General features: G+C 42.8%; 1 protein-coding gene across 4 annotated transcripts in view; it reads left to right on the plus strand.

Annotated features, from left to right (window-relative positions):
* The window catches only part of LOC148024362 (importin subunit alpha-9), a 132,743-nt gene extending 107,504 nt beyond the window's left edge, over positions 1-25,239 (plus strand). For all 4 annotated transcript variants that reach the window (XM_087693982.1, XM_087693981.1, XM_087693980.1 and 1 more), the window contains 3 exons: positions 8,001-8,059; positions 8,147-8,452; positions 24,723-25,239. In XM_087693982.1, the coding sequence (XP_087550108.1) occupies positions 8,001-8,059; positions 8,147-8,452; positions 24,723-24,965 (608 nt within the window). In that variant the 3' untranslated portion in view covers positions 24,966-25,239. The remainder of the gene's footprint in view (positions 1-8,000; positions 8,060-8,146; positions 8,453-24,722) is intronic.
* The last annotated feature ends 986 nt before the right edge of the window (positions 25,240-26,225 follow it).

Here is a 26,225-nt window from a genome sequence, read left to right on the forward strand (position 1 = left end):
TGCTCCAGCAGTGGGATGTCTCATCTATCTATGCCACACTCGGCCAGACATACAGTTTGCCGTTTCAGTTTTGAGCAGGTACATGCATCAGCCTCGTATGTCGCATTGGCAAGCTGTGAAGCGTGTGTTTCGTTACTTGCAGGGTACTAGAGCTCTTGGATTGCTTTATGCCAAGGGGGGACCACTGCAGTTACATGCTTACAGTGACTCTGATTGGGCTGGTGATTTTGATACTCGTCACTCCACTAGTGGCAATTGTTTCTTTCTTGGCTCGTCATGCATTTCTTGGCTTAGCAAGAAACAATCCACTGTTGCCACGTCGTCATGTGAAGCTGAGTACAAGGCAGCCTTCACTACTGCAGTTGAGTGCGTATGGCTTAGACGCTTACTTGCTGATTTGGATGTATCTGTTACGGAGCCTACTCCTTTATATACTGACAGTCAGAGTGCCATTGCAGTGGCACGGAACCCTGTGTTTCATGCTCGCACGAAACACATAGAGATTCACTACCACTTTGTCAGAGAGAGGCTACATGCAGGTGATATCAGCCTTGTCTACTGTCCTACCACCAGCAATGTGGCAGACATCTTCACCAAAGCTCTTCCACGAGACAAATTTGAAGCATTTCGCGATGCTTTGAATTTGACGCCCTTTGGTGGCGGATGATCCTTGTACACTTGATCACTCTTCACTCCAGGGGGGTTTGTTGGGTATCTCACACGCCTTACTTACGCCTACGCTCATATGGGAGTGTGCGGGTGATCACTAGGACATTGGGGCACTTTTTACTCTCGGTAGGAGAGGTTTTTTCCCCCAGATTATGTGTACTATTTTGTATGTGCTTGTGGTGCACACTTACGGGCACTTACTGTGTTCGGGTGTGAACAGCCCCTTATAACCCTAAGGTATAAGGGTTATCATTTGTACTTTCAGCCAACACTCTATTCAGTACTATTGCATTGGGTATCGTGCTCAACTCTGTCTCTCACTCTCACACTGTCTACTGCACTTCAGCTGCACCTCGATCCTCTCCCATCTGACACTGATTGCTCAACAAAAGGAAGATTGATCACAAAGAGCTATCAATGAGCTTAGGCCAGGTTATGTAAATGCAGGTGACTTGAAATTACCCTAGAGAATCCTTGCTTACAGTGCCAAGTCTGCCTTTTGCCTGCTGGGCTTAATAAAAAAACAATTTCTGTATTTAAACCAGGTGCCTTTCTGATTAACACATGCTTGTTAAGGCCACATATTGATGGATGTAGCTGCAGTATTAATTCCGAATGCGTGATTTCCATGCCACTCCTCACCACTATTCACCAGTTCTTCAAGACAAGACAGATGACAATGAGGCCTGTTGATTTGAATTAGAGATGATAATGATGCCAACATGGATGGAGCCTCAAGTCTCAACCACTATATTCTGGTCACATCATAGCAAAACTTTGCAAAAGATGAGAGTTATTCTACAGAGACTCTGCAGTCAATGACTGGTACTTGCACGCTCAAGGCAACATGACAGCCCCTTCTTCACATTGGCATGACAGTCCGTTGTCTCCCCCCCCCCCCCCCCCCCCCCCAACGCCCTCTCCTCTCCTTTGTCTTGTTCTAATGATAGGCTTTGTGCTCCAAGATGGCTTCACTCCAATCGATGGAACTTGGCCACATATAGTAAGTTGTTGCCCTTTGTGCCCTCGCTCAGCAACCTTTGATACGATATATAGCACAGTTCTAGCCTGGTCATCTTCCTTCTTCAACCACTTTTCCAAATGCAGAATCATTCATCATCAGTGGCAACTCCTGCTAGTGCACTACTTTTTTCCAAGACAAAATTCTATTAGAGAAATGCAGTAGAAAGTTAGCAGAATTACCATTTTGTTGGTCTATGATGCTAAACCATGCGGTGAACCCCGAAGTGAAAGAAGATACTTGGTTCTCAGTATGTTAAAAGATGCCTCTTGCCTCTGCCCATGCAATCTGGATTGAGCTTACAGTCTCTCTGGAGTCCCATCCACCTTTCTGAGTGTGCATGACTTCTGTCCACGCGAGGGTCTTGGAAGTAGAAATGTGCAGCTGCTAGATGTGCCAAACCATAATGCTCCCAATGAGCTCCGAAGTTTGATAGTGACCCACTGTCCACTGCAATGTTGCTGTCCAAATGTACCAAGCAATAATGCTGCCAATGATCTGTATGAATACTTGCTGTTCACTTGTTTTGAGATAAGTCTGTGGTGGGGATGATACTTGGCTGCTGATATCTGATAAGCACTATAGTATTGGGATGGGTTCCTACATTATTACACACATTACAGATTCTTCCAATGTGATCTTTGTTGCTAGTCTACTTATATACATCTGTGTGGTAAATACATTATATACATTCCTTGCTTCTCAAGGCATTTGTGTGCCTGTTTCTATTTGTTTGATGCTTAAACTATTAAAGATCTACATGCACACTTATCATAGCATCTTTTTACATGATTTGAACTATAAAGCCTAATGTGCAGTTATAATTCACTGCATGGAACACCATGAAGTTGAGTAGGGGTGAATTCAGTATGCCCTACTATGCCAATTGCAAGTTGATCACTTTGTGATATCTTTGCCATTTGTATGCGATGCCTTGCACATCTGATGGAACCTTTGAATTGTGTATCTGACAATCCTTTTCATTATATTGATCATAAACCTTCAAGCAAGGCCAAGACACGATAACACTGCCCTAGACTATCTTCGGTTAGGGGGTGCATCCCAAGCTGGTTGTGATGCCCCCCTACAACAGTCACCTTGCATCCCTAGGGTTATAGGGGATGATGTGGCATGTTTTTTTGGTCAGTTTTGATGATGTGCCTATATATCAGGTTAGACTGTCGAAAAGGGCATATGCAGACTGTGACCTTGTTACAAAGGAAGACCTGAGGATGTGAGCTGCTTGTGTGTGCAGTCTAGGAGGACGTGCTGGTTGTGAAGATGAAGGTGGTCGACACCATAGTCGTAGATCTTTGAGAGACTTTACTTGCCACTTTTCCTTGTGGTATTGTATTGGATTTCAATGTTAATGCTTGTCACAGGCGAACCTTGGGCGAAAAAAGTTGATGTGTTTGGCCTTGAGTGTACATCTGAAGGGTCTACTAGGTCAAAGGTTGAATAATATTCTTGAAGTTCTAATCTTGCCAAAACCCTATTCCAAAAGAGTGATTGATGTGAGTTTTGTGCAAGAGTCCCTTTGGCGAAAAAAGTTGATGTGTTTGGTCTTGAGTGTACATTTGAAGGGTCTACTAGGTCAAAGGTTGAACAATACTTTCTCTTCACTATCCTGGATGTTATAATCTTGCTAAAACCCTATTTCAAAAGAGAGATTGATGTGAGTTTTGTTCAAGAGTTCTCTTGCCTCATTGTGATGCTTTGCAGGTAGGCAAGAGTGCCAATGTAGTTGCCCATGAGTAGTCGTGGAGATTGTTGGAGCAAAGAACATGCCGGCATTTGTGGATGATCAGCTAGCAAATAGAGCTCTTGGTGTTATAGTTAAGGGGCATTACTGCTACACTACAATTTGTTGGGACATTCCCATGATCTAGTCACCATCATCTACAGCAATTGTTCCATTGTATTGGAAAGAAGCTAGTGTCCTACAAAATTGTTTTCTACATACAAAACTTGTTTGAAACTTCTAGCTTCTGAAATTACTTGTTACAAAGCTTTGATGACTAGGTTACCATTGCTCTAGCTTGGAAGAGCTCTGATCACAGTTTTCAATTGGGAACTAAGCCTATTAGGGTTCATTGGGATCTTGTTTGTGAGCAAATGAAGATAGCAACCCTCACATTGAGGTACATTCCTAAGTGGGAACAATGTTGAGAGGGATCTATCATTTTAATAGCTTTTAGTTTTGTTTGAGGTCTTTTTGCTCAATGTGTTGTTTAGTGAGTGTTGAATTCAGAGATGCCTAGACTTTAGCCCCATATTAGGTGTTTTGGCCTTGGTTGAAGGTCCACTTTTTGTTCACTCATTTGCTTACTTTCTTGTGTTGCTATGTCAACTATATTTATGGTCCTTGTCACCAAAATGACAAATGGGCTGAATAATTCAATTCAAAATGAACTCTAATTCTAGTACCCCTAGCTCTTGGAACAACGATTATTGCACTAGCAGTGAAAGATTTCACATTGGGACATGTGGTGGACAACTGTGTATACTAGGTGGTAAAAGCATTCAACAAAAGGAACAAGATGCAATGCGAAACTTTCATTAAACTGAAAGTTTGCACTTTAGAATTGAGTTATAGAAAGTTTTGCCTAGTGAGCAGCTCACTTAGGGCACTTAAGTTATTAAGCAAGCCTTGAGCTTAAGTTTCACATGGCAAGTAGCTCACTTATGATTAATGATCAAGTCATTAATTAGACCTTGATATAGAATGTGACTTGATTAAGGAGTAGCTGGTTGTTCATTTAGAAGCTTGATCTTGGCTATTCGGGTCACTCTCTCTCCGATTCTCATGTGTTTGGAGAGCTATAGTAGCAAGAGAAGATGCATGATTTCTAGTTTTTCATGATGAGAGCAAAAGGAGAGTGTTTTGCTGCCATCTTGAGGTGCTGGACAACTCAGGATCAATCTCTTTCTTCTCCTTTATCTATCTCTTGGGTTGTGCAAGCTTTGTTTTACAACAGACCACAATTAGGGTTTTTTGTTTATAGCATATTGTGGCTAGGGTTGGCAAAAGTCAGTCATTTTGGATGTGGAATTGCTTGCTGAAGACATTCCAAGTAAAACCCCCAATTCGCCCCTTGTTTTGGATCACCAACTCATGAAAGATTCGAGGTAGAAATTAGGGGAAATGTATTTAGACATGTAGGTTTGATTTCGAGCCCTTGAAAGCATTAAATTCAGCATCCAATCTCTTGGGACAGCAAGTTTACAAGTTTGAATTACTTTAATTTGATAGTGAACTAGAGGCGTATTGGTGAAGACAAAGCTCCAAGATTGTTGGACAATTGGAGTTGAGGCTTCATTCGATAAATCAAATTGGTTTGGGATTGAGATTTGTGCGAAATCCTTATTGATTGCAATGTGGCAGCAGTGAGAGACCACGTATACATTTTTCAATGTCATGTTGGTCAGTATTCGAGTGATTGCAGCTTTGTCAAATATCATAGATATAATGGTTTTGTGAAAAACCAATTTGTGGGTTGTAATGCTGGACCATCTAAGAGGAAAGATAAAAAAAGGTGTTGGGATCACTAGTCCGCAAAAAGGCATCTCTCCGTATCCTCATCTTCTTAGAACTACCTTGTAGCCTCTTTCATCTATCATGGAGAGTATAAGTGATATACTTGGGTAAATATTTTTGAATGTTGGAATATTGGTAAAATACCTCAAGTGCATGCATCATACGGGAATTTGCTTGAGATGGACAAAGCGTGGTCAAACAAACACAAAAGGCAATGAAAGCTACTATATCAAGCTCTTTGACTAAGAATTGTGGTCCTTTGTAGATTCTGTAAAGAATTAATGAGAGTGCATTCGTATGTGTTTTGGAGAATTTTTTACAAGATCTCACAAAGCTTTTCATGTGCGCCTTCTAAAGAAATATGTGGATGAACCATTAGATGAGGCAATTCTAACAAGAGATATAACGGTTGAGGTGGACTGAGCTCAATTTTTGGCACTAAATAAAGGCTCTCAATAGTAAACATCACTGCCGTAATTTATCAATAGAAATGATTTGTAAGCCTTGAACAAAAGGGCAGTGAAGTTTAACTTTCAAGCACTTAACCTTAAAGATAGAAATTCAGCAACCAAAAAAACAAATCAAATAGCGGAGTTAGAATGTTCTTGCACTTGGACACAAATAAAGATTGACTGCAATGCCTAGCACTTTTTGTGGTATTGCTTTATCACTAATGAATCATTAGTTCAATTGTTACTGCTCAGAAAGCCTGGATAACTAGCTTTTCAAGTGCCAATCTAGTACAAGTACTCACGAATCTGTAGTGCTCAAGTACCTGCCTCTAGTTGCTTTCTCTAGCCAAGACCAAGAGGACCATATTTGAGGAAAATTGCTGTGATTCCATGGAGTATAGCAAGACTAACCTTCTCAACATTGGATCTTGCTCGAAAAGTCCAATTTGGTGGAATCTATGACGACAACACGTCTCCCTAGAAAGCCACAAATGTAGTGGAATAGCACAAAACCCTACCGTAAAGCGTAGATGTAGAACCACTAAGGTAGTTCTAGAAGAGCATCACTAGAAGCTATCTGCAAAGCGAACCTCCCCATTATTAAGCCAATTCTCTCTCTAATGGTATGGCTTCTCCTCATCTTTTTTCCTCATTTTCTCTTCAATAGCAGTTGTGTCAATATGGTGAAGTCGTGTACATACTAATCTCCAAACACAGATAATACCAAATACTGGTAGCAAATCTAACCCCAAAACATTCCCAAGCTCTATAGCACGGATGTATTGAGAAATTCAACAAAGGCTAGGTTGTCATGGTCCTTCCTTAGCATGAACAATAGTCTCTAGTCTTCATAGTAATAAACTCTTCCAAGACTTCTTGCTTGGAAGAAGGCCCCTCGCAATAGTAAGCTTCATCATCAATGCTCTATTTTACTCTAGGTCAATGATCCCCAAAGCACCCTTAGATCTACGCTGAATATAACATCCCATGCTATTTTAGCCCTCGGTAGGCTTTCATCTACACTTGGCCAAATGAAATTCTTGACCTGCTGCTTCTAGTCATAGCGAATGACCATATTTGGGTCCCTCATCATGTTCTCCATCCCGATTTCCCATCCTTGTGTCTATTCCATGTGACTATGTAATTACAAAGAATGTCAATTGGAGTGCTCCCGTCCTTGCCCTTGTTCCTTGTCCTTGTTTCTTGTTTGATATGACTATGGAGGCGATTCACTTGACCAATGTATGAGCTAAAGAGGGCCCAACAAGAAGTAATATACAACATGATGGCAATGAGAACCTCGTTGGCCACTACCACTATCCTTGCTAGAGATACTCGCTTTGCTCCAATACAAACCTTTTTGTATTCGTGATCTTGTTCCTCTTAGCATTTCCTCATTTCTTGTGACTATGTTTAAATCACCCTCATCTCCTTGTTTCTAAGGTAGAATAAAGAAGTCTCCTATGTGTCCTAGTAACTAGAAGCACATCCTTTGTCCGTAAGTGAAGTAGTGGGGTCTCTAGAAGCTAGTCACTATCATCTATTTCTTTGGCTACTAGAAGTCTATCTCAAGCAGTGGTTCCTCTAGAGTCTAGCCACCCCTTTAGAGTCTAGCCACTATCATCTCATATTGTGCCTCTAAAAGCTAGGCTTACAACTCTTTTGCAAACCTTTGTGCCTCTAAAGACTAGGCCTACAACTCTTCTGCAAACCTCTTGGGCTTGAGGGCGCTCTTACATAGAAATATCTGTCTTTGTCATGCCACATCTTGAGCATACCACAATATCTTTGAGAGACTGACATAACCACTTGAAACTCCAAATCTTACCCGTCTGTATCCACCTCCTAAGTATAGTGATGTACTAGATAAAAGGAGTGGGGAACAGGCAGGAATCTTGAGTTTGATCGTTTGGATACTCCATCAGATGGATGATCAAGCCACCTCCTCAATATTTCTCAAACAAGGATAAAAGAAAGATTCATGTGGCGTAGTAGTGTGGTGATTTACCTTATCAAAGATTTGGATTTGCCAATTGACCCATACGTGATATTTGGGATTGATGCTTATCCCTTTAAGATTTGTGTTTTTTATAAGCTATAGCTTGTGACATTGTCTTTATATTTATTTGGTGTATGTACTTGCTAGAGTACTCGTCTCTTCAAAGGTTACAGACTGCTCAATCTAGTATAAGTTGGAGAAAATGCTTATGTAATTTGAGTGACTTGTGATGGCAACAGTGCTACTGAACCATCATTCTCTCAAATCTTGGAAGGTATGACCATCTTTATTTGTTGTAACCTTACAATACATTTTATACAGGAGGAATACTTGGGGGTCTACTACATTGTTTGGAAAGTGAGCACTGTACTCTACAAAAGGTTGCTAATCTTACCTCTCACAAGCCATTACAGTTTATTGTCTTTCATATCCTCATGCTCTACTCATATGTGATGTCATTATGTTAGGAGGCAGCATGGGCCATCTCAAACATTGTAGCAGGCTCATTACAACACAAAATCCTGGTCTTCAATGGTGGTGTAGTTCCAGCTTTGCTTCACCTTCTGGCAACTTCAACTTACGATGTGAGAAAGGAGGTTGCTTATGCTCTTGGCAATTTATCAGTGATGCCAGCTGGAAAGTCTGGTATTACAGAACCCATATTGGAGCATCTAACTGTACTCGTAGACAGAGGTTGCTTGCCGGGTTTTATTAGCTTGGTCAAGTCCCCAGATCCAGATGCCTCACGCCTAGGTCTGCAGTTTTTAGAACTGGTAAGCTTTGTTGTGGAAATGTCAGGAAAATGTTCCTTTATCACACTCTTCTTTCTTTGCATGAAAAGTAAAACATTAGAATGCACCTGGAAAGCCTGTGGTGTCTTCTGTAAGCAGGTAATAATCATGCGTTACAATATATGACCAGTGAGTAAATCAAACTACAAAACTGTAAATTGCAAAGGTCTATGGCTATGATGAAGCTTAAAAGCAAAGGAACTGAGAGAATTAAGTCCTAAAAACCACAATAGAACTAAAAGTGAGATGTCATCATGTCTAATATTGGTGTGTCAGTGTCTCTTATGGTAGGCAATAATGGCTTAGATCTGTTGATCGGGAGGCTGGTTGGGTGGTGACCATGGGGGCTGGGTGTGCAGAATGCTGTGGCATCCTCCAGGGTGAGCCCTCATGGACATAGATCTGCCTGGGACTGGAGAGGCAGCAAAGGGGGCCCTGGGGAAAAAAAGGGGGGGGGGGGGGGGAGGGCGCGCACGTGCACCCAGGCGTGTGTGTTGTCCTGGTGAGCTCACTGTGGTAAGGAACATTGTAAGCATCCTTTGTCTTGCTCGGATGGGCTTGCTGCTCTCTAGGTCTCTCTCTGATGTTGTAGCTCAGGTTCCTCATACTCCATGATCCAAGATAGTGGTCCAAATCCCTCTCTGGAAGAGACAATGGTACTGCCCTCTGATCTTATAGTAGACTGTGCAGTGACATATGTAATGCTTCTGACTCTGCCTTCACCATGCAAAAGTGGCAGATATGGTCTTTTGGCACAAATACCCTCGTGTCTCCCTTTCTCTGTCCACCGTTGGGTTATGAGGTATGGATCTAACCAATAGAGCATCTGATGCTATCTAAGAGGTATGTGTCCATGTATGCAAATTCCATCTTGGAGGATGTGTAAGAAGCGCATACAGTTTGATACCCTTCCATTTTTGTTCCCAATTGCTGAACAGGTCTAACCCAAGTCCTCTTTGAATCTAATCTGAGAATCTGCATCTTGATCGATTTGTTTTGCTCTAGGCAGTTGAGTGTTTACAATCTCTATTGTGATAGATCTGTTTTGCTCTAGGCAGTTGAGTGTGAGTGTGGACAATCAAGGCTATAATCAAATGGTGGGAGCACATAAAGAAACTCTGATCTAAAAGGAAACATCTAGCTAAGAAAGGACAAATGACAGAAACTACTAAAAAAGCACTAGGGATCTAATACAATGTGAAACTGATATAGGGATTAGTATCATCCCAAGGTATCACTCATGGGTCTATCCAACATGGATAAGCTGAAGCGTCGAAGTAGAGCTGATCAATGATGTGCCAATATCATCTATATCCTAAGCTCGAGTGGCGATGTGGACTGGCGGGCTGTAGCTGGTGTGCTTTGCATCTCTCAATGGCTTTGTCTAAGATGACCCTTTGTGGTGGAACCATTGGTGGGCTGTAGCTGGTGTGCTTTGCATCTCTCGGTGGCTTTGTCTAAGATGACCCTTTGTGGTGGAACCATGAGTTGGTTTGGAGTATACTCTGAAGTATCAGGTCTGGCTGCAGCTCTAAAAAAGTCAGTAAGGATGCACTGCCATGAATCCCCAAGGTACCTCCCTTGAGACTATAAGTGGTGATCTCCATGTTGGTGCAGTTCTAGAAGGAAGAGTCCAAGGCAATGCTGATCTATGAATTCCATCACTTTGGATAGTGGTTGGAATCCTTGTCGGAACAGGTAGTTGAGGTGCCCTCTTTTCTTCTAAGTATATTATGAGAATACTAGGCACCTGTATATATAGTGCTTCTCAATCTCTCTCTCAAGCTAGCAAAGTTGGAAGATTGAGCCCTCTGGGATAAGGGAATTTACTCCTAGTGATTGGACTCTATTTGTAATTGGTGGGAGGATGTGCGGTGCTGACCAGTGGCACCCCGTACTTCTTGGGACAGGACCCAGGTGTATGTCCATGTATCTTAGTTGGATAAAAAAACCAACCGGGGGCCGGGGGGGGGGGGGGGGGGGGGTTTTACATGTAAAAGATGCTTTTGTTAGAAGGACATCTTAGTTCCTAGATCGTAGGTAGGTGTCCAACCAAGTCTTGGTTGTATCTAGCTGAATGATGTCCATCTTTGAGATCCTCTTGGATGAGCTCTAAGAAAGGGGAATTCAAGCTGATTTGTAGAGGTGGAACAGGATCCATATGTAGCCCATGTAGCTGCAACCATGTGTCTATTGTAGCATAACAGTACTTTGTGTCACCTTGTAGTGCTAGCTATCTAGATGACTCTAGAGCAAGTCTAGAGTATCTCTGTCTCGTAAGACTCCAAGCTTGTTCATAAAATTCACTATCTAGAGAAGGGCCTCAGCCACAATAGGTGGTCTGCCCATCTCTGCCCTGACTATCTCATGTGGCTTTGAGGACTTCCTCTTGATCATTTGGGAGATTGTCATTGCTAGGGGCCTCTCCATCAGCTCGCATCCATCGTAAACCTCCTGTTGATCTAGTAGTGACTGCTCTGTTGTAGCTCTCCTCCTATGGTAAAGCCTTGATCCCCAAGTAGGAGTTACACATACGAGTGCTGGTGTAACCGATGTGTCAAAGAGCCAAATCTTTGTTCAGGGCTCTTGAAATTGTATATGTGCTTATGACTGCATAACATCGGATTAGTCTATCATTAGCTACTCTTCTCGTAATGAATTTGGGCCCTGAAAAAGTTGTCCCCAGATAGAGGTATCTTTGAATCTATGCCATTATCTCCCCACCACATGTAACCGGAGGCAGCGATTTCTTTGATCCACTAGGTAGAGGTTAAACACCAAAACTTTGGTCTTCCCAAGGTTTGTGAGGTTTCTCTCTTGGCGAAAGGCATATAGTGTATCTAGGTCATGTTGCAATCCCTCTGGGGTGTTTGTGGTAAACACAATATAATCTTCATTCAGTAGTAGAGATAATAGTACTCCCCAAGGCTAGATCCATGTCCTAATCTATCAATGTAGTCTAATATCTCATCAATGTATAGCCTAAAGAGAGTGGGCGAAAGGAGGCAACCTTGCTTCACTCCAATAGTTCGCACGATCTCCTCTAACATCCCTCATGGAGCTTGGGCCTATCCAGTGATTGATGCATACAATGCCAAGACACCCCATCGCACCTCATAAGAGAGCCCAACTCCTATAGTCTGTGCATGAGCCTAGTTCATGGCACTAGTTTGTGAGGATATGGTTGGAATACCCTCCTAAACCTTGCCTATCCACATGTCTAATATCTTTGCCCATTTGCTTAGTTCATGCTCTAGTATAGATCCATAAAGCTTAGCTAGCATGTGGTCAACCATGATGGTTCTATAGCTAGTGGGAACCATAGGATCTCTAGCTTTTAGGATTAGTACTATAGTGTTAGCTGACTAGTTGGTAGGGAAGCCTTCACAAAGGGCCTTGTTAAATAGGTGGGCTAGGATTGGCGACATGTCTTTGATATATAAGAGGTGCTTGCTGGGTTTGACTCAGGCCTATGCTCATAGGGGAGTGTCGGCGATCTCCTCGGGCACTTTTTACTCTCCGTACGAGAGGTTCACCCGAGATTTATTTCTTTTATTTTATGTGCCTATGTTACACAGTTTGGGCACTTATTGTGTTTTACACTCTTCGGGTGTGAACACCCTCTTACAACCCTAAGGTTTAAGGGTTGTACTTACACCTTACACTTCAGACTATTGCATTGGATGTCGTGCTCTCACACTCTACACTATCAACTGTACTCTCAACTGAGCTTCGATCTATCCTTCATCTCACATTTGGTATTAGAGCTGAGCTGACCTCTTGGCCATCATCAGTAGCTCCTCGGTCATCATCAACAGCTCTATTGCCACCACTAGAGCCACCAGCAGCAGCTGGCGGTTGCTTGGTGCCACTTGCAGCATCTTGCTGCTCTGTTCGCCACCTGCCCTTATCAACAACGCCCTGTGCTATTTGCAGTGCTGTCCCACAGGTTCGCCGGGACGGCCAGCTCCTAGTGCCGCCCGAGTGGTTGGTATCTTTGCCTGCAGCGTCCCTTGCCTCTTTCACCTTTGCTCCTTGCACCTTGTTCCGATTGAGCTGTGTGCGTCATACCCGCCACCTGTTCGTCTCCAACCAGGCCTCGCCAGTCTGCCTCATCCGCCATTGCTCTAGGCGCACTTCAGCTCGACACCTCTTGCAGTGAGCCACTGCCCGCCTATCTTGCCCAGTCCGCTTCTTGAGCCGCCCTCTTGGTCGTCTCTGCCACCAGCTGCCTCGTCCTAAATTGCCACCACAGGCCAGGTCTGTCCGCCACAGGTCCACTCAGTGAGCAAGAATCAGAGGTAAAAAGGAAATTTTTTTCTCAAATTTTATTCAGATTTAATTCTCTGGAAGGGTCTTTTGCCCGGGCAGGTAATCTCTATTCCAGCACGCGTCTGGGACACATTTATAGAAGAGATTTTGTGAATTTTGGGTCAGACATTTGGGGCTTTTGGAGTTAGCTCAGAGATCGGCAAATGTACATCTATGACAGTTTGAAATAGACTGATTTCAGTGCTGCTGAGCACTTATTGCGCCTTGGGCGGCGTGATTTTAGACAGTTTTTGATATTGTCATTAAATTTACCAATTACAGCAAAGTACTTGCTGTAATTTCTGAAAATTCTGAGATTTCCAAGTTGGTCCAGCTTGAGATATTACTCTTTTGCTCTCTGATTAGTGACATTTAATCATGGAAAATTAGGGAGATGATGTGTTTACATATGTGTCCGAGGAGGATAGGTTGGATGGCAACAACTATTCCTTTTGGTCCTTTATGATGAAGAATGTGCTGATTGCAAAGAATCTTTGGAATTATGTCAGCGGTGAAGAAGTTAGGCCCGGAGTTGTGGCTCGTGCTACTCCTCCTGCAGGAGGATGTGGACAGTGGGCAACTCAGCCTGTTCAGCCTGCTCCATCTCAGCCACTTCCCCAGAGATTAGTAGCACAAAAGGCATGGGACACACGGGATGCATAGGCCTTATCGCTGATTGCATTGGTAGTTCAGTGGTCTGTCATCCCTCATATTTGATCTACAACTTCTTTACGAGAAGCATGGCCGACCTTAGAGAAAATGTTTGTTGGAAAGAACGAGATACGCATCTCTTTCTTGAAGAAAGAGCTTGAGACTATGAAGATGGATGAGGGCATAGCAGCTAAGAAACACGTTTCTTTGAATTTGAAACTTACGAAACGTTTCTTAAAGTACGAAACGTTTCTAAGAGTAAAAAACGTGGGTGTTTTTATTTATTTTTATTTTTTTGGTGAGTTGGAACCCAAAACATGTTTTTTTTGACAGAAACTATTGGGCAATGCTAAACATGATGATGATGATGCATAATGACTCGTAAGGGCTCAAGATTTTGGATGAGAGACATATTTTTTTGTGATTTTGTTTAGTTCTTGGACTTCGTCAATCTAGTATCTATTCTTGTCTTGAGATTTGAATATTATAGGACTTTAGTCTCATTTATGAGTTATTTATGATATATTACGATTCATTCTCGATTTTGACATTTTATCAGTTTGTTTTGAAATGAGAATCATGATGCTGCAACTTTACTCAGTTCATATTATAGATAGGCTATTTACATGTTAATTTCAATTTTCTTTGTATGATATGTATGAATCATAATATTTGAGTTCTAAACCATAGTATAGCTTGTCTAAAGACTAACTTTGACATAAGTGACAAGTCAATAATGGATCATGGATATGTAACGTATAATGTATCTAGCTGGAGCCACAACTCCAGGTCGAGCTTCTTCTCCACCGACATAATCCCAAAGCCACAAGTATATTCTTCATCATGAAGGACCAAAGTGAATAGTTATTTCCATCAAATCTGTTCTCCTTGGATACATAGGTGAAAATATCTCCTTCCTGATTTGCCATGATTTTTCAATTGCCGAAAATACAAAAGAGCAATGCCGAAGCAGAACTTCACTGAAAATGTGAAAATTTCCAGAAATTGCAAGAAATAACTTTCTACAATTAGTGTACAGAGGTGCACTCTGTCAAAACTGTTTGTTATGCACGGAGTTCAACGTGCAATCAGTGTTCAATAACACTGTATCAGCAAAATTCCCAAAATTTCTTGCCTCAAATGTGTTCAAAACAGTCTTTCTGTGACTGTAGCTGCAGTTCATATGCCAATGTCCTCAAAAAACATAAAAGCCCCAAAATGTTTGATAAATTTGGCCAGAAATTTGCATTCAATGTGTCCCAGACACGTTACTAAATGCTGTGCCTGCTGTGTAGGAATCCCCTCTTCCAGAAATTTATATGGAATGAAAGAATAAAGAAAATTTTTAAAAAATACCTGAGGTCTGACGGGCTGTCGTTGATGTGGCGTAGCAGCACACGGTGGACAGGAGGTGTCAAACGCTACGTGAATAGAGACGTTACAGGTGAGCTGGCTATCGTGACGAACAGCACACAGGCACAGTTGACGGGCGGTTGTCTGGCAGCGCTTCAGACGCGAAATAGCTGACGGGCTGTTAGGCGGCACATGTCTGACAACTGGCTGGTTGACGATTGACGTTAACGGGCGGGGCAGTTTGGACTGACCACAAACGTAGGCAACTGAAGACTGGCTGGGCACTAGTGTTGAGCGTGACGAGCAGGGTACTGACGATGCAGGCAGAAGAGCAGGGCGTCTCTTGAAGGTTGAGGCTGGACCTGAGCAGAGAGTCTTGAATGCTGAACGGAGCTGAGCTAAACAAAGCCAATGCTGCTCTGATACCAAATGTGAGAGTGGAGGTAGGATCGAAGCTCAGCATAGAAAACAATAGACAGTAGAGAGTGAAACATGACACCGAATGCAATAGACTGAAAGAGTGTAAAACTGAAAGTACAAGGTACAACCCTTAAATCTTAGGGTTGTAGGGGGGTGTTCACACCCGAACACAGTAAGTGCCCGTAAGTGTGTGTCATAAGTACATACGAAATAATACCATAAGTATGGGAAAAAAAACCTCTCCTACCGAGAGTAAAAAGTGCCCCGGTGTCCTACTGATCACCGACACTCCGATGTGAGCGTATGTGAGGGTGGAGATAGGATCGAGATGCAGCTGAGAGTGCAGTAGACAGTGTGAGAGTGAGAGAGACAGAGTGAAGCACGACACCCAATCCAATAGTTTGAAAGAGTGTCACAAAGTACAAAGTACAACCCTTAAACCTTAGGGTTGTAGGGGGTGTTCACACCCGACACACGGTAAGTGCCCATAAGTGTGTAACATAAGTACATAAGCACATACGAAAATAAGACTATAAGTTTGGGGGAAAAAACCTCTCCTACCGAGAGTAAAAAGTGCCCCAGTGTCCTACTGATCACCGACACTCCCATATGAGCGTAGGCGTAAGTGAGGCGTGAGTCAAATATCCAACAAACCCCCCTGGAGTGAAGAGTGATCAAGAGTACAAGGATCATCCGCCACCAAAGGATATCAAATTTAAAGCATGGCAAACTGCTTCAAATTTGTCACGAGGAAGAGCTTTGGTGAAGATGTCTGCCACATTACTGGTGGTAGGACAATAGACAACGCTGATATCACCTGCATGTAGTCTCTCTCTGACAAAGTGATAATGGATCTCAATGTGTTTCGTGCGGGCATGAAACACTGGGTTCCGTGCCACTACAATGGCACTCTGACTGTCAGTGAACAAAGGAGTAGGCTCCGTAACAGATACATCCAGATCAGCTAGCAAGCGTCTAAGCCATACGCATTCAACTGTGGTAGTGAAAGCTGCCTTGTATTCAGCTTCACATGACGATGTGGCAACAGTGGATTGTTTCTTGCTAAGCCAAGAAATGCAAGAAAAGCCAAGAAAGAAACAATTGCCACTAGTGGAGTGATGTGTATCATAATCACTAGCCCAATCAGAATCACTGTAAGCATGTAACTGCAGTGGTCCCCCCTTGGCATAAAGCAACCCAAGAGATCGAGTACCCTGCAAGTAACAAAAAACACGCTTGACAGCTTGCCAATGTGACATACGTGGCTGATGCATATATCTGCTCAAAGCTGAAACTGCAAACTGTATGTCCGGCCTAGTGTTACATAGGTAGATAAGACATCCAACTGCAGGAGCATATGTATGTATATCAAACAAATCACTGTCATCATGTAATGATAGTTTCAGTCCAAGTTTCATGGGGGTACAGGCTGGCTTGCAATCCTGTAAGCCAAACTTCTCAAGAAGCTGCCCAATATACCTTGACTGTGATAGCCCAATACCTCGAGCGTCATGTATGAACTGGATGCCCAAGTAGTAATGCAAAACTCCCAAGTCAGACATGTCAAAAGTTTGCTGCAAATTTTGTTTGAATGCTGAAATCTGATCAGCATGTGTTCCAATGAGCAAAAGGTCATCAACATAAAGACATATAATCAACATAGATCCCCCTTCTTTACATACGTAAAGGGTAGATTCAGATGAGCTGTTTAGAAACCCCTGACCAAGCAAGAAAGCATCTATTTTTGCATACCAAGCTCTAGGAGCTTGTTTCAAACCATATAGTGCCTTTTTGAGCTTGCATACCAAATGTTCTGAGCCTTCAACTGCAAAACCAATGGGCTGCTGTACATAAACTTCCTCCTGAAGTTCCCCATGTAAAAATGTAGTCTTGATATCCAGCTGATGCACTGTCCAACCATAATGTGCAGCCAAAGCAATCATAGACCTGATGGTCGTCATACGGGAAGTAGGAGCAAATGTCTCCTCATAGTCAATGCCCTTTTTCTGTGCGTAGCCTCTAGCTACAAGCCGTGCCTTGTATTTATCAATGGATCCATCTGCTTTCCTTTTCAGTTTGTAGACCCATTTTGTTCCAATGGCTTTCTTTCCAAATGGCAAAGACACCAAATCCCAAGTTTGATTCTTAGTGATAGAATCTAATTCAGCTTGCATTGCTGCCATCCAATGCACACTGTGTTGTGCATCCTCAAAACATTCAGGCTCTTCATTATCAAAAGTACTTGCTGCCATAACAAACTCCATGGTATGTGCTGAATCATGCAAACGAGTTTGCCTTCTAGTCCGACCAGCCATGGGTGCATCCAAAGGACTATCTTGCATAGTCTGCAAATACCATCTAGGTAACTGTCTAGCTTCTTGACTGTGTGCAAGCTCTTGCTGAATTTCAGTTTCAGCATTATGCTGAATATTCCGATCAGCCAATGGCTGAATTTCTGCACTTTCCATAGGAGCAGCTGGCTGAACATTAGGTTCATTTTCTGAAGCTCCAGCTGAATCACCAAAAGTAATGGGCAGCAGCCCTTCAAAAACATCACGGGCAGCCTGATATGTGTCTAAACCAGCCAAGGATAATTCTGATTTTTCATCAAAAACAACATCCCTGCTGACAAAAACCTTCTTTGTAACGGGATCATAGAGTCTGTAGCCTTTGCTCTCATTGCTATATCCCATAAAAATGCACTTAACAGCCTTGTTGTCCAACTTTTTTCTAAGTACCTGTGGAATATGGGCATAGGCAAGACACCCAAAGGTACGGAAGTGGGCAACAGAAGGTTTACGACTGTTCCAAGCCTCAAAAGGTGTGATGGTCTTCAAGGCTTTGGTAGGGCATCTGTTCAAAATATGGCAAGCACACATGACTGCTTCCATCCAAAAACTATGAGGCAAGCTCTTAGCCTTCAGCATACATCTGGCCATTTCCATGAGTGTCTGATTCTTCCTCTCTGCTACTCCATTCTGTTGTGGAGTATAGGCAGTAGTGTACTGATGGACTATGCCTTTCTGCTTCAAAAAGGAATTCAGCATAGAGGACATATATTCCCCCCCTCGGTCCGAACGGAGAGTCTTAATTTTGCATCCAGATTGATTTTCAACAAGTGCACTGAAAGCCAAAAATGCATCATACACTTTTGACTTCTTTTTCAAACAGTAGACCCAGCAAAAACGTATAAAGTCATCAATGAATGTCACAAAATAGTAACAACCGCCCAATGACATTGTTTGCATAGGCCCACAAACATCTAAATGCACCAACTGCAATCTGGTTGTTGCTCTGAAAGCAACATCACGGGGAAATGAGAAACGATGCATTTTCCCCAAAATGCATCCCTCGTATAAGTGCTTAGGAGGTCTCTCCAAGAGAGGTAAGCCATCCAACATCTGAATACGCTGCAAAAGCATCAAGCTGCCAAAGTTTACATGCCCCAAACGAGCATGCCATAACTCCGCCTGTATCATAGCAGAAGTAAGAGTGGATGTTAAGTATGCCGACTGATCTACTGAAAGAGCATCCAACTCATATAAACCATGACACAAAGATCCTGTCAAGACCAAAGTCATGCGTTCTTTATCTCTAACCATGCAACGGTCATCATTAAATGTGACCTGCAAACCACAACGTGCCAAAGAAGAAATAGAAAGCAAATTCTTCTTGATTCCAGGCACAAACAAAGCATCCTGTAGGCGGAGAATAGAGCCATCAATGGTTGTGAGCTGAATCTCCCCAATACCATGAACAGGGTATGATGCATTATTGGCACACTATACAGATTTCCCAACGGGAGGTGCACTAATTGAAGCAAACAGATCTCTGCGAGATGTAATATGTCTAGAAGCACCACTGTCAAAGAACCAAGTGTCAGCATCCTCTGTAGAGCTAAGTGCTCTATCGGCCGAAGAGATGTCATAACTGTAAGTGTAAAAACAATAGTCCCTGTCCACAACAAAGGACGCGGACTCACTAGCAGCGGAAGTAGTAGTAGAAACAGACATTCCTGACTCATTCTCTTTGGCAATGCGCTTCTTGCACTCAGTGATATAGTGGCTTGGCTTCTTACAATAATGACATTTTCCCTTTTTAGCTTGCGTCCCCCCTCGTGTTTGATTCTGTGATGTGCCCGAAGTGCTAGAACTCTGTGGAGCATTTTTCACCTTGCTGTTTTTGCCTTTCTGTCTTGCCACAAAATCCTGCTCAGAGACTATAGCATCCACACCACTATTTTTCCTTGTTTGCTCCTCCTCTAGAAGCAAACTAACCAGCTGAATAAAAGTGAGTGGGTGCTCGGCAATCCTCATGGTGAGGTTCAATGCAATATGAAAAGACAAGTACGAAGGAGGTAAGGAATTCAAGGTGGTGGATATCAACTGTGTATGCGAAAAGTACTCATCTACATTCATGAGCTGCTCCCGCAAGTCGTGAATCTTATTCAAGTGATCCTGCATAGAATCACGCTCATTCATCTTCAAAGTCTCTAACTCTTTCTTCAAGAAAGAGATTGGAGTCTCATTCTTTCCTGCAAACATATGCTCCAAAGTCAACCATGCATCTCGTGAAGAAGATGCTGAACGAATGTGAGGGATGATGGACCGCTGAATTGCCAAAGCAATCAGCGACAAGGCCTGTGCATCACGTGTATCCCAAGCTTTTTGAGCTACAGTTCTTGAAGGAAGTGGCTGAGGTGGAGCGGGCTGAGGTTCCCGTTGTCCACATGCCCCTTGAGGAGGAGGAGTAATGGGAGCTACAACTCCCGGTCGAGTTTCCTCTCCACTGACATAATCCCATAAATTCTTAGCCACGAATATATTCTTCATCATGAATGACCATAGCAAATAATTGTTTCCGTCCAATCTGTCTTTCTTGGATACATTCGTAAATACATCACCTCCCTGATTTGCCATGATGACAAATTTCCAAAGACAAATGAGCAATGTCAAAGCAATAAGGATTGGAAATTTGCAAATTTCTAGAAATTGCAGCAAGTACACTTTTGCAATTAATGTGCAAGGGTGTACTCTGCCAAAAATTGTCTTTAATCCCCAAAATTTCTGCCTCAAATGTATTCAAAACAGTCTTTCTGTGATTGTAACTGCAGTTCATATGCAAATGTCCTCAAAATACATAAAAGCCCCAAAATTTCAGATGAATGTGCCTAGAAATTTGCATCCAATTTGTCCCACACATGTATCCTGTATGCTGTGCCTGCTGCGTAGGAACCCCCTCTTCCAGAACTTTATTCTGGAATAAAATGATAAATTTTTTTAAATTTTTTAAATTACCTGACGTGAACAGGGCGGACAGTCAGGTCGCAGGCAGGGCAGGGCACTCAGGCGGATGCCTGACGTGGACAGGGCGGACAGTTAGGTCGCAGGCAGACAGGGCACTCGGGCGGGCGTTTTACGTGGATAGGGCGGACAGTCAAGCTGCAGGCAGACGACGTGGAGCTGCAACGTCAAGGGTGCAACTTGACGGGTGGCGTTGGCCACAGACAGGCGGGTGGCGTTGGCCACAGACAGGCGGGTGGAGTTGACGGAGCTGACGAGCAGGATTAGGTGGTGCTGGCGGGCAGACGAGCTGCAGGTCGAGCTGCTGAGGATGAGGCGCTGCTGGGACAGGTGACGCACGCAGGTACAGATGGTACCTTCAGCTAACAGTCGACTGCAGACTGGCGACTCTGGGGCAAAACTGGCGAGAGCTTCAGAACTGACGGGGGCCGCAGACAGTGGGGGCTACAGTTTGCAGACTGTAGACTGCTCTGATACCAAATGTGAGGGTAGTGATAGGATCGAGATGCAGCTGAGAGTGCAATAGACAGTGTGAGAGTGAGAGAGACAGAGTGAAGCACGACACCCAATCCAATAGTCTGAAAGAGTGTCACATGAAAGTACAAAGTACAACCCTTAAACCTTAGGGTTGTAGGGGGTGTTCACACCTGACACATGGTAAGTGCCCATAAGTGTGTAACATAAGCACATACGAAAATAAGACTATAAGTCTGGCGGAAAAAACCTCTCCTACCGAGAGTAAAAGTGCTCCAGTGTCCTACTGATCACCGACACTCCCATATGAGCGTAGGCGTAAGTGAGGCGTGAGTCAAATACCCAAGAGCGTAGGCCTGAGGCGTGAGTGAAATGCCCAACAAGAGAGAGAGAGAGAGAGAGAGAGAGAGAGAGAGAGAGAGAGAGAGAGAGAGAGAGAGAGAGAGAGAGAGAGAGAGAATCAATACTTAAGTCTTAGAATATAGAGAGAGATATCATATCAACCATAATTCGTGAAATTATAGGCAAGCAGGAGAGGCGGGAGGTGGGAGGTAGGCTTGGCAATCGAGGCCAAGCAGTCGAGCCAGGTAGTTGAGAGAGGCGCGAGAGGCAGGAGGCAGGTTAGGCAGGCGAGAGAGATGGGAGTTGCGGGCCAGCTAGTGCGGGGCGGGACAGGATAAGATCGATGTTAAAAAAAAAAAAAGCCTCGCTGCTAGAATGGCCGTTCCAAACAGGGAACATGCGGGTTGTAACGTTATGCCAGCGTTTCTTGGGCTCGGACCTCCCGGAACACGTTCATCCGTTCCTAAGTGCCAGAACGGGGATTTCTTGTTTCTATGTTCTCAATGTCGTCCATGAGTAAGTCTAATTAATGACTTGCACATGGAGTCCAAACAATTCTAGGAAACTTGGCCCACCTATAATCACAAATTACAATTCTTAGAGAGAGAAATAGAGAGTTGACTCTCGAGCCTTGAAAGATTCAAGAATTAACTTTCAAGAGAATGAAGGGCTCTAGGGGGAGAGAAAGAAAGAAAGATCTATTAACGTCTCTAGAAGGCCAAAATGGCCTATGAGACCATAACTAATACAACTGGTATCATCATCTCTCATCAGAGAAGAAAACAAAATTGTGTCTAGGTCTATATGATAAATTGAAATGGAAAAGGAAAAATATGGAAAACTGAAAAATTAAAAAGAGTGTAGAGTATCTCCCTCTTAGTGTATGGAATCTAGCAAGACTTTGCAAGCTACCTTTGACTGAGTCATCGTGGTAATCTTTGTTTGTAATGAGCAATTGTGACACGAATGTGTTCCACAGCTAACTCTGGCAAGAGGCAAAGAGTGGAGGCTCACGCGACATCGAAGAGTTAATCTTCTCTCTCAAGTTCTTGGTCATGTGCATGGGTTGATTGCCTTTCTTAGAGAGAGAGAACTTTTGGAGATTGATTTTTTGTGCACGATGATCGAGTGCTATTGTGCATTCAATGTGCTAGAGAAAGAGCAATGGAAAAAGATGGTAAAATCCATTGCCAATGTGGGTTCATGCGAAGGATGGACCGATGTCACCTACAATGACATGAAGATAAAGAAGATTGATGAAGAGAAGGGGATTGATAGAGTGCTTGATCCTATTTGGACTACATGGACAAAATATGGTTGCTCCATTCTCACTAACAGATAGAGTGATCATAAGAAATGGGGCATCATCAACATACTCGTTTCATGTCCATTTGGCACCTACTTTTTACAGGCTATAGACACTAGCAAGAGGGAATGAAAAATGACGTGTACATTCATCTGTTGCCACATTCGACAAGCTATCATTGAGATATACATTTATCATTGTCTTTCTAAATTAGTTTCTTTCATGATTTTGAGTTTTGTATCATAATTTAATCATCATGATGGACTCGCCACTGCCAATGGTGGAGGCATTGGTCGTCGAAGACAAGCCTATATGCGAGGCTTCCTCATGAGTAGCCATAGATGTTGGTATCGATGCGCCACTTCCTCCTCCTCTAGTGGATCCCCTCTTGTCTTGGTGAGAATCTTGTCGGCGATGCTTTGACGGATTTCTTTGCATGAAGCAACTTGCCCCTCGTCTTGGAAAGATGTTGGAGAAGTTGGGTCGCACCACTTGTGTAGTGCTTCCCGTAATATTTGTATCTCCAATGGTGGGAGTTGGACTTCTTCGTGTCCTTCTCCACATGGATGGCATGCAAATTAAAGGCCTTGTGCTTCTCACGAGTCATGATGCCAATGGAGGGCCGAGGCTTCAAGATTGGAAGTTGGAAGTTCGGGTAGGGGAAAGGGGAGAGAGAGGGGGTGGGATAGGTTTGAAAGTTAGAGAGAGAAGGGGTGGATAGGCTTGTTTGCTTGAAGATGGAGGGGGTGGGTGGAGAGGAGAGGTGAAAGCTTGATTGAAGTGGTGCTTAGAGATGGATGTGAGAATGTTTTCAATAGACTTAATGATTAATGCTCAGCGTAGTGCAATGCATGCAAAGTGCACTACTCTAATCCCCCAAGCACTTTCCACTTATACGAAATCTTCAAGTAGAGCCAAGAACCCACCAGTTTAAAAACAAATAAATAAATGGGTAAAAAAAGTTAGTAGACCCATGGTTCAAAGTCTAGCATCTGGTAGCTCCAGATGTTAAACCTCAAACCAGGGGTCTACTAGCATGTTCTTTTGCTTAAAAAATGGTGGGCTTTTGGTCACCTGACGTGGGTGTGCATATGAAGTTTTGTTGATGTTATTGTCTATATATGATCATAGATATATGTGCTTACATAATTAAGTCAAATTATGCCAATGTGTTGATTTGGTGTGGAAGAATGGAGAGGAGCACCTTTTATAGGCTAGAGAAGAGTGTGCAGGAAGAGAGGGATCCAAGGTGGAAGAAGAGAGACCCAAGAGCATAATTGGAATCCAAGGGCCAAGTCAAAGAGTCAAAGGGGGGCTGGGGTAGGAATGTGCCATTCAAGGCATAGGCACAGGAACACCCCAAAGTGCCAACTAGGCTTAAATGGGTGTATTGTATGATACGAACTGTGCGGTATGATCGTGTACGTATGACGTACGTAGGCGTGTGGTAGGATCCTGTATGTATAACGTACGTAGGGAACTATACCCCCCAGAAAAAGAAAAAAGAAAAACGAAATAAGTATTCTGGCCTATTATGTCACAAGAGATGGCAAGCAAGCACATGGAGGGATTAGCTTCTTGTCGAAGGAAGAAGGGTGATTTGAGCTCTCTGAATTTGGAAAGAGTCCAATACTGTAAACTAAATGCTAATCATTAGTGTGTTTGAATCTGTCAAGCTAATTCCAACATCAGCCATGCGTTTGTGAGCACTCTGAATGTGGAAAGAGTCCAATATTAAAATGTGCTAATGATTAGTGTGTTTGAATCTGAGTAGTTGACATCATGGGGTCCAAAATCAAGGGCTGATTTTCTTTTTCTATTTACCAATATTAAAAAAATAACTTTCCTCAGAAGTCTAGCTCTTAACTGAAGAAAATAGAAATAATTTTTGAATGTTGGTTCTTCATGCCACCGTCCCATTTTATAAGCAGATGCCCTAATGGGCATTGTTAATAAAAACATAGGAGGGACTCGGGAGGGAGGAATGGCAGAACCAATGGCCTCATTGAATGCACAGACGACAAACTAACCTGGGAAAGATACTTTGTCATTATGATTGTTTCCTAGTAATCGTATTTGTCTTCTTTTGCAGGTAATGAGGGGCTTACCTAATTTGCAAGGTCCCAAAGTGGTTGAGAAAGAGGATGGCTTAGCAGCCTTGGAAGTTTTGGAGTATCACGAAAATGAAGATTTGAGGCGTATGGCAAATAAATTGATTGACGAGTACTATGGTGAAGACTATGGATTAGAAGAGGAGTATGGCCCTGGCATCATGGAAGTGATAAAAGGAGGGGATAGCTACCCATCCTGGAGAAAGGGAGTTGTAAATTCTTAGGTTTATTAGCTTAATGCCAAAGTGAAAACACCTGATTTTCTCTTGTATATATTCAGGTGTATTTGTGTAAACTGAAAAATGAGCAAGCTTTGTCTACAATTCCTTCCTGCATATCTGAATTGGGCACGCATCTGAATGTTGCATCTTTATGGCTTTATTCCTGTTGTGTGTCAGCTAAAGAAGGCTGCTCTATGCTCCAGTTCCAGCTTTGAGAAAAGTCTCTGGGTGTGGAAAGGGATATTGAAAATCTCAGAAGCGAGAGGTTCATTGAAAACAGTTGGGCCATGGCACTGTGTGTGTGTGTTAAAGGACTCTTAAGTTCTGTTATCATTGTTGTGAAGTGCAGAGGTGAAGTTTTGTTTTGTTAAAAGTACTTTTGAATATGCCAATCCCAAACCATCAAGGTAGTTGTTTGTTTGATCTAAGAATAGATAAAGAGTGGTTGTACTCGCAGCTATGGTATTACTTCATAGGGCACTTGCTGTTCAAGAATTCCTACCTGTCTACAATTGTCGCCTATATGATTACTAGTAGAGTATTTTTCTGTAGTTTCATAGCCATGACTTCTGAAATGATCCTGTAACACACATTATAATATTGTTTGGAAACTGCCTTGTAAGACCTGAAAATTTTCAATTGTTTGTGTTAGTGTTGTTAGGAAAAGTTTGTTTTTGTGCATGTAGCTAAACCAGAAGCCTGTTCCTCGTTGAGATTTTCAAGAAATGGATGAGTGCTGGTCCCTAACTTAGCAAAGCAAACTGTACACCAACTGTGATCAAAATGTGTGGTTTAGCTCAACAAAGAGGCATTCGAGGATTTCAACTCATATTGGGAGGTGCATGGAGAGTTTTGTCCACTTCGTGGCAACCCACAACTTCAGAACAAGAGTGCACTAGCAATTATTAGGCTCGACCTCTTTGACATCCTTAATAATTCCAAATTATCTTTAAAGATGTGATTGTTTAGTATGTTCTACAATCCTTTGGAGACTCTTTCAAGTAGCATCTTGATCATTTGAGTCGCTTTTATCAACACTTGACCACTCTGAATAGTTGCTTGGATGGCAACAATAAAAAGAGTGTACATCTTAATAGCTTGATAAAAGAAGCACAATTTAATGTAACCACAAAGGTGGCTCAAGAGATGAAATACGAGATGGGAGTAATCTTGTTGGATGATGGAAGGTGTAGCAAAGATGCTAACATAGTATGGATAATCTTCTACACCAAGAAACCACTACCCAAGGGCCTATTACAAGTG

The sequence above is a fragment of the Lygodium microphyllum genome, chromosome 15, assembly GCF_053477565.2.
Source record: "Lygodium microphyllum isolate KBCC chromosome 15, Lygodium_microphyllum_v1.1.10, whole genome shotgun sequence".
NCBI classification, from domain to species: Eukaryota; Viridiplantae; Streptophyta; class Polypodiopsida; order Schizaeales; family Lygodiaceae; genus Lygodium; species Lygodium microphyllum.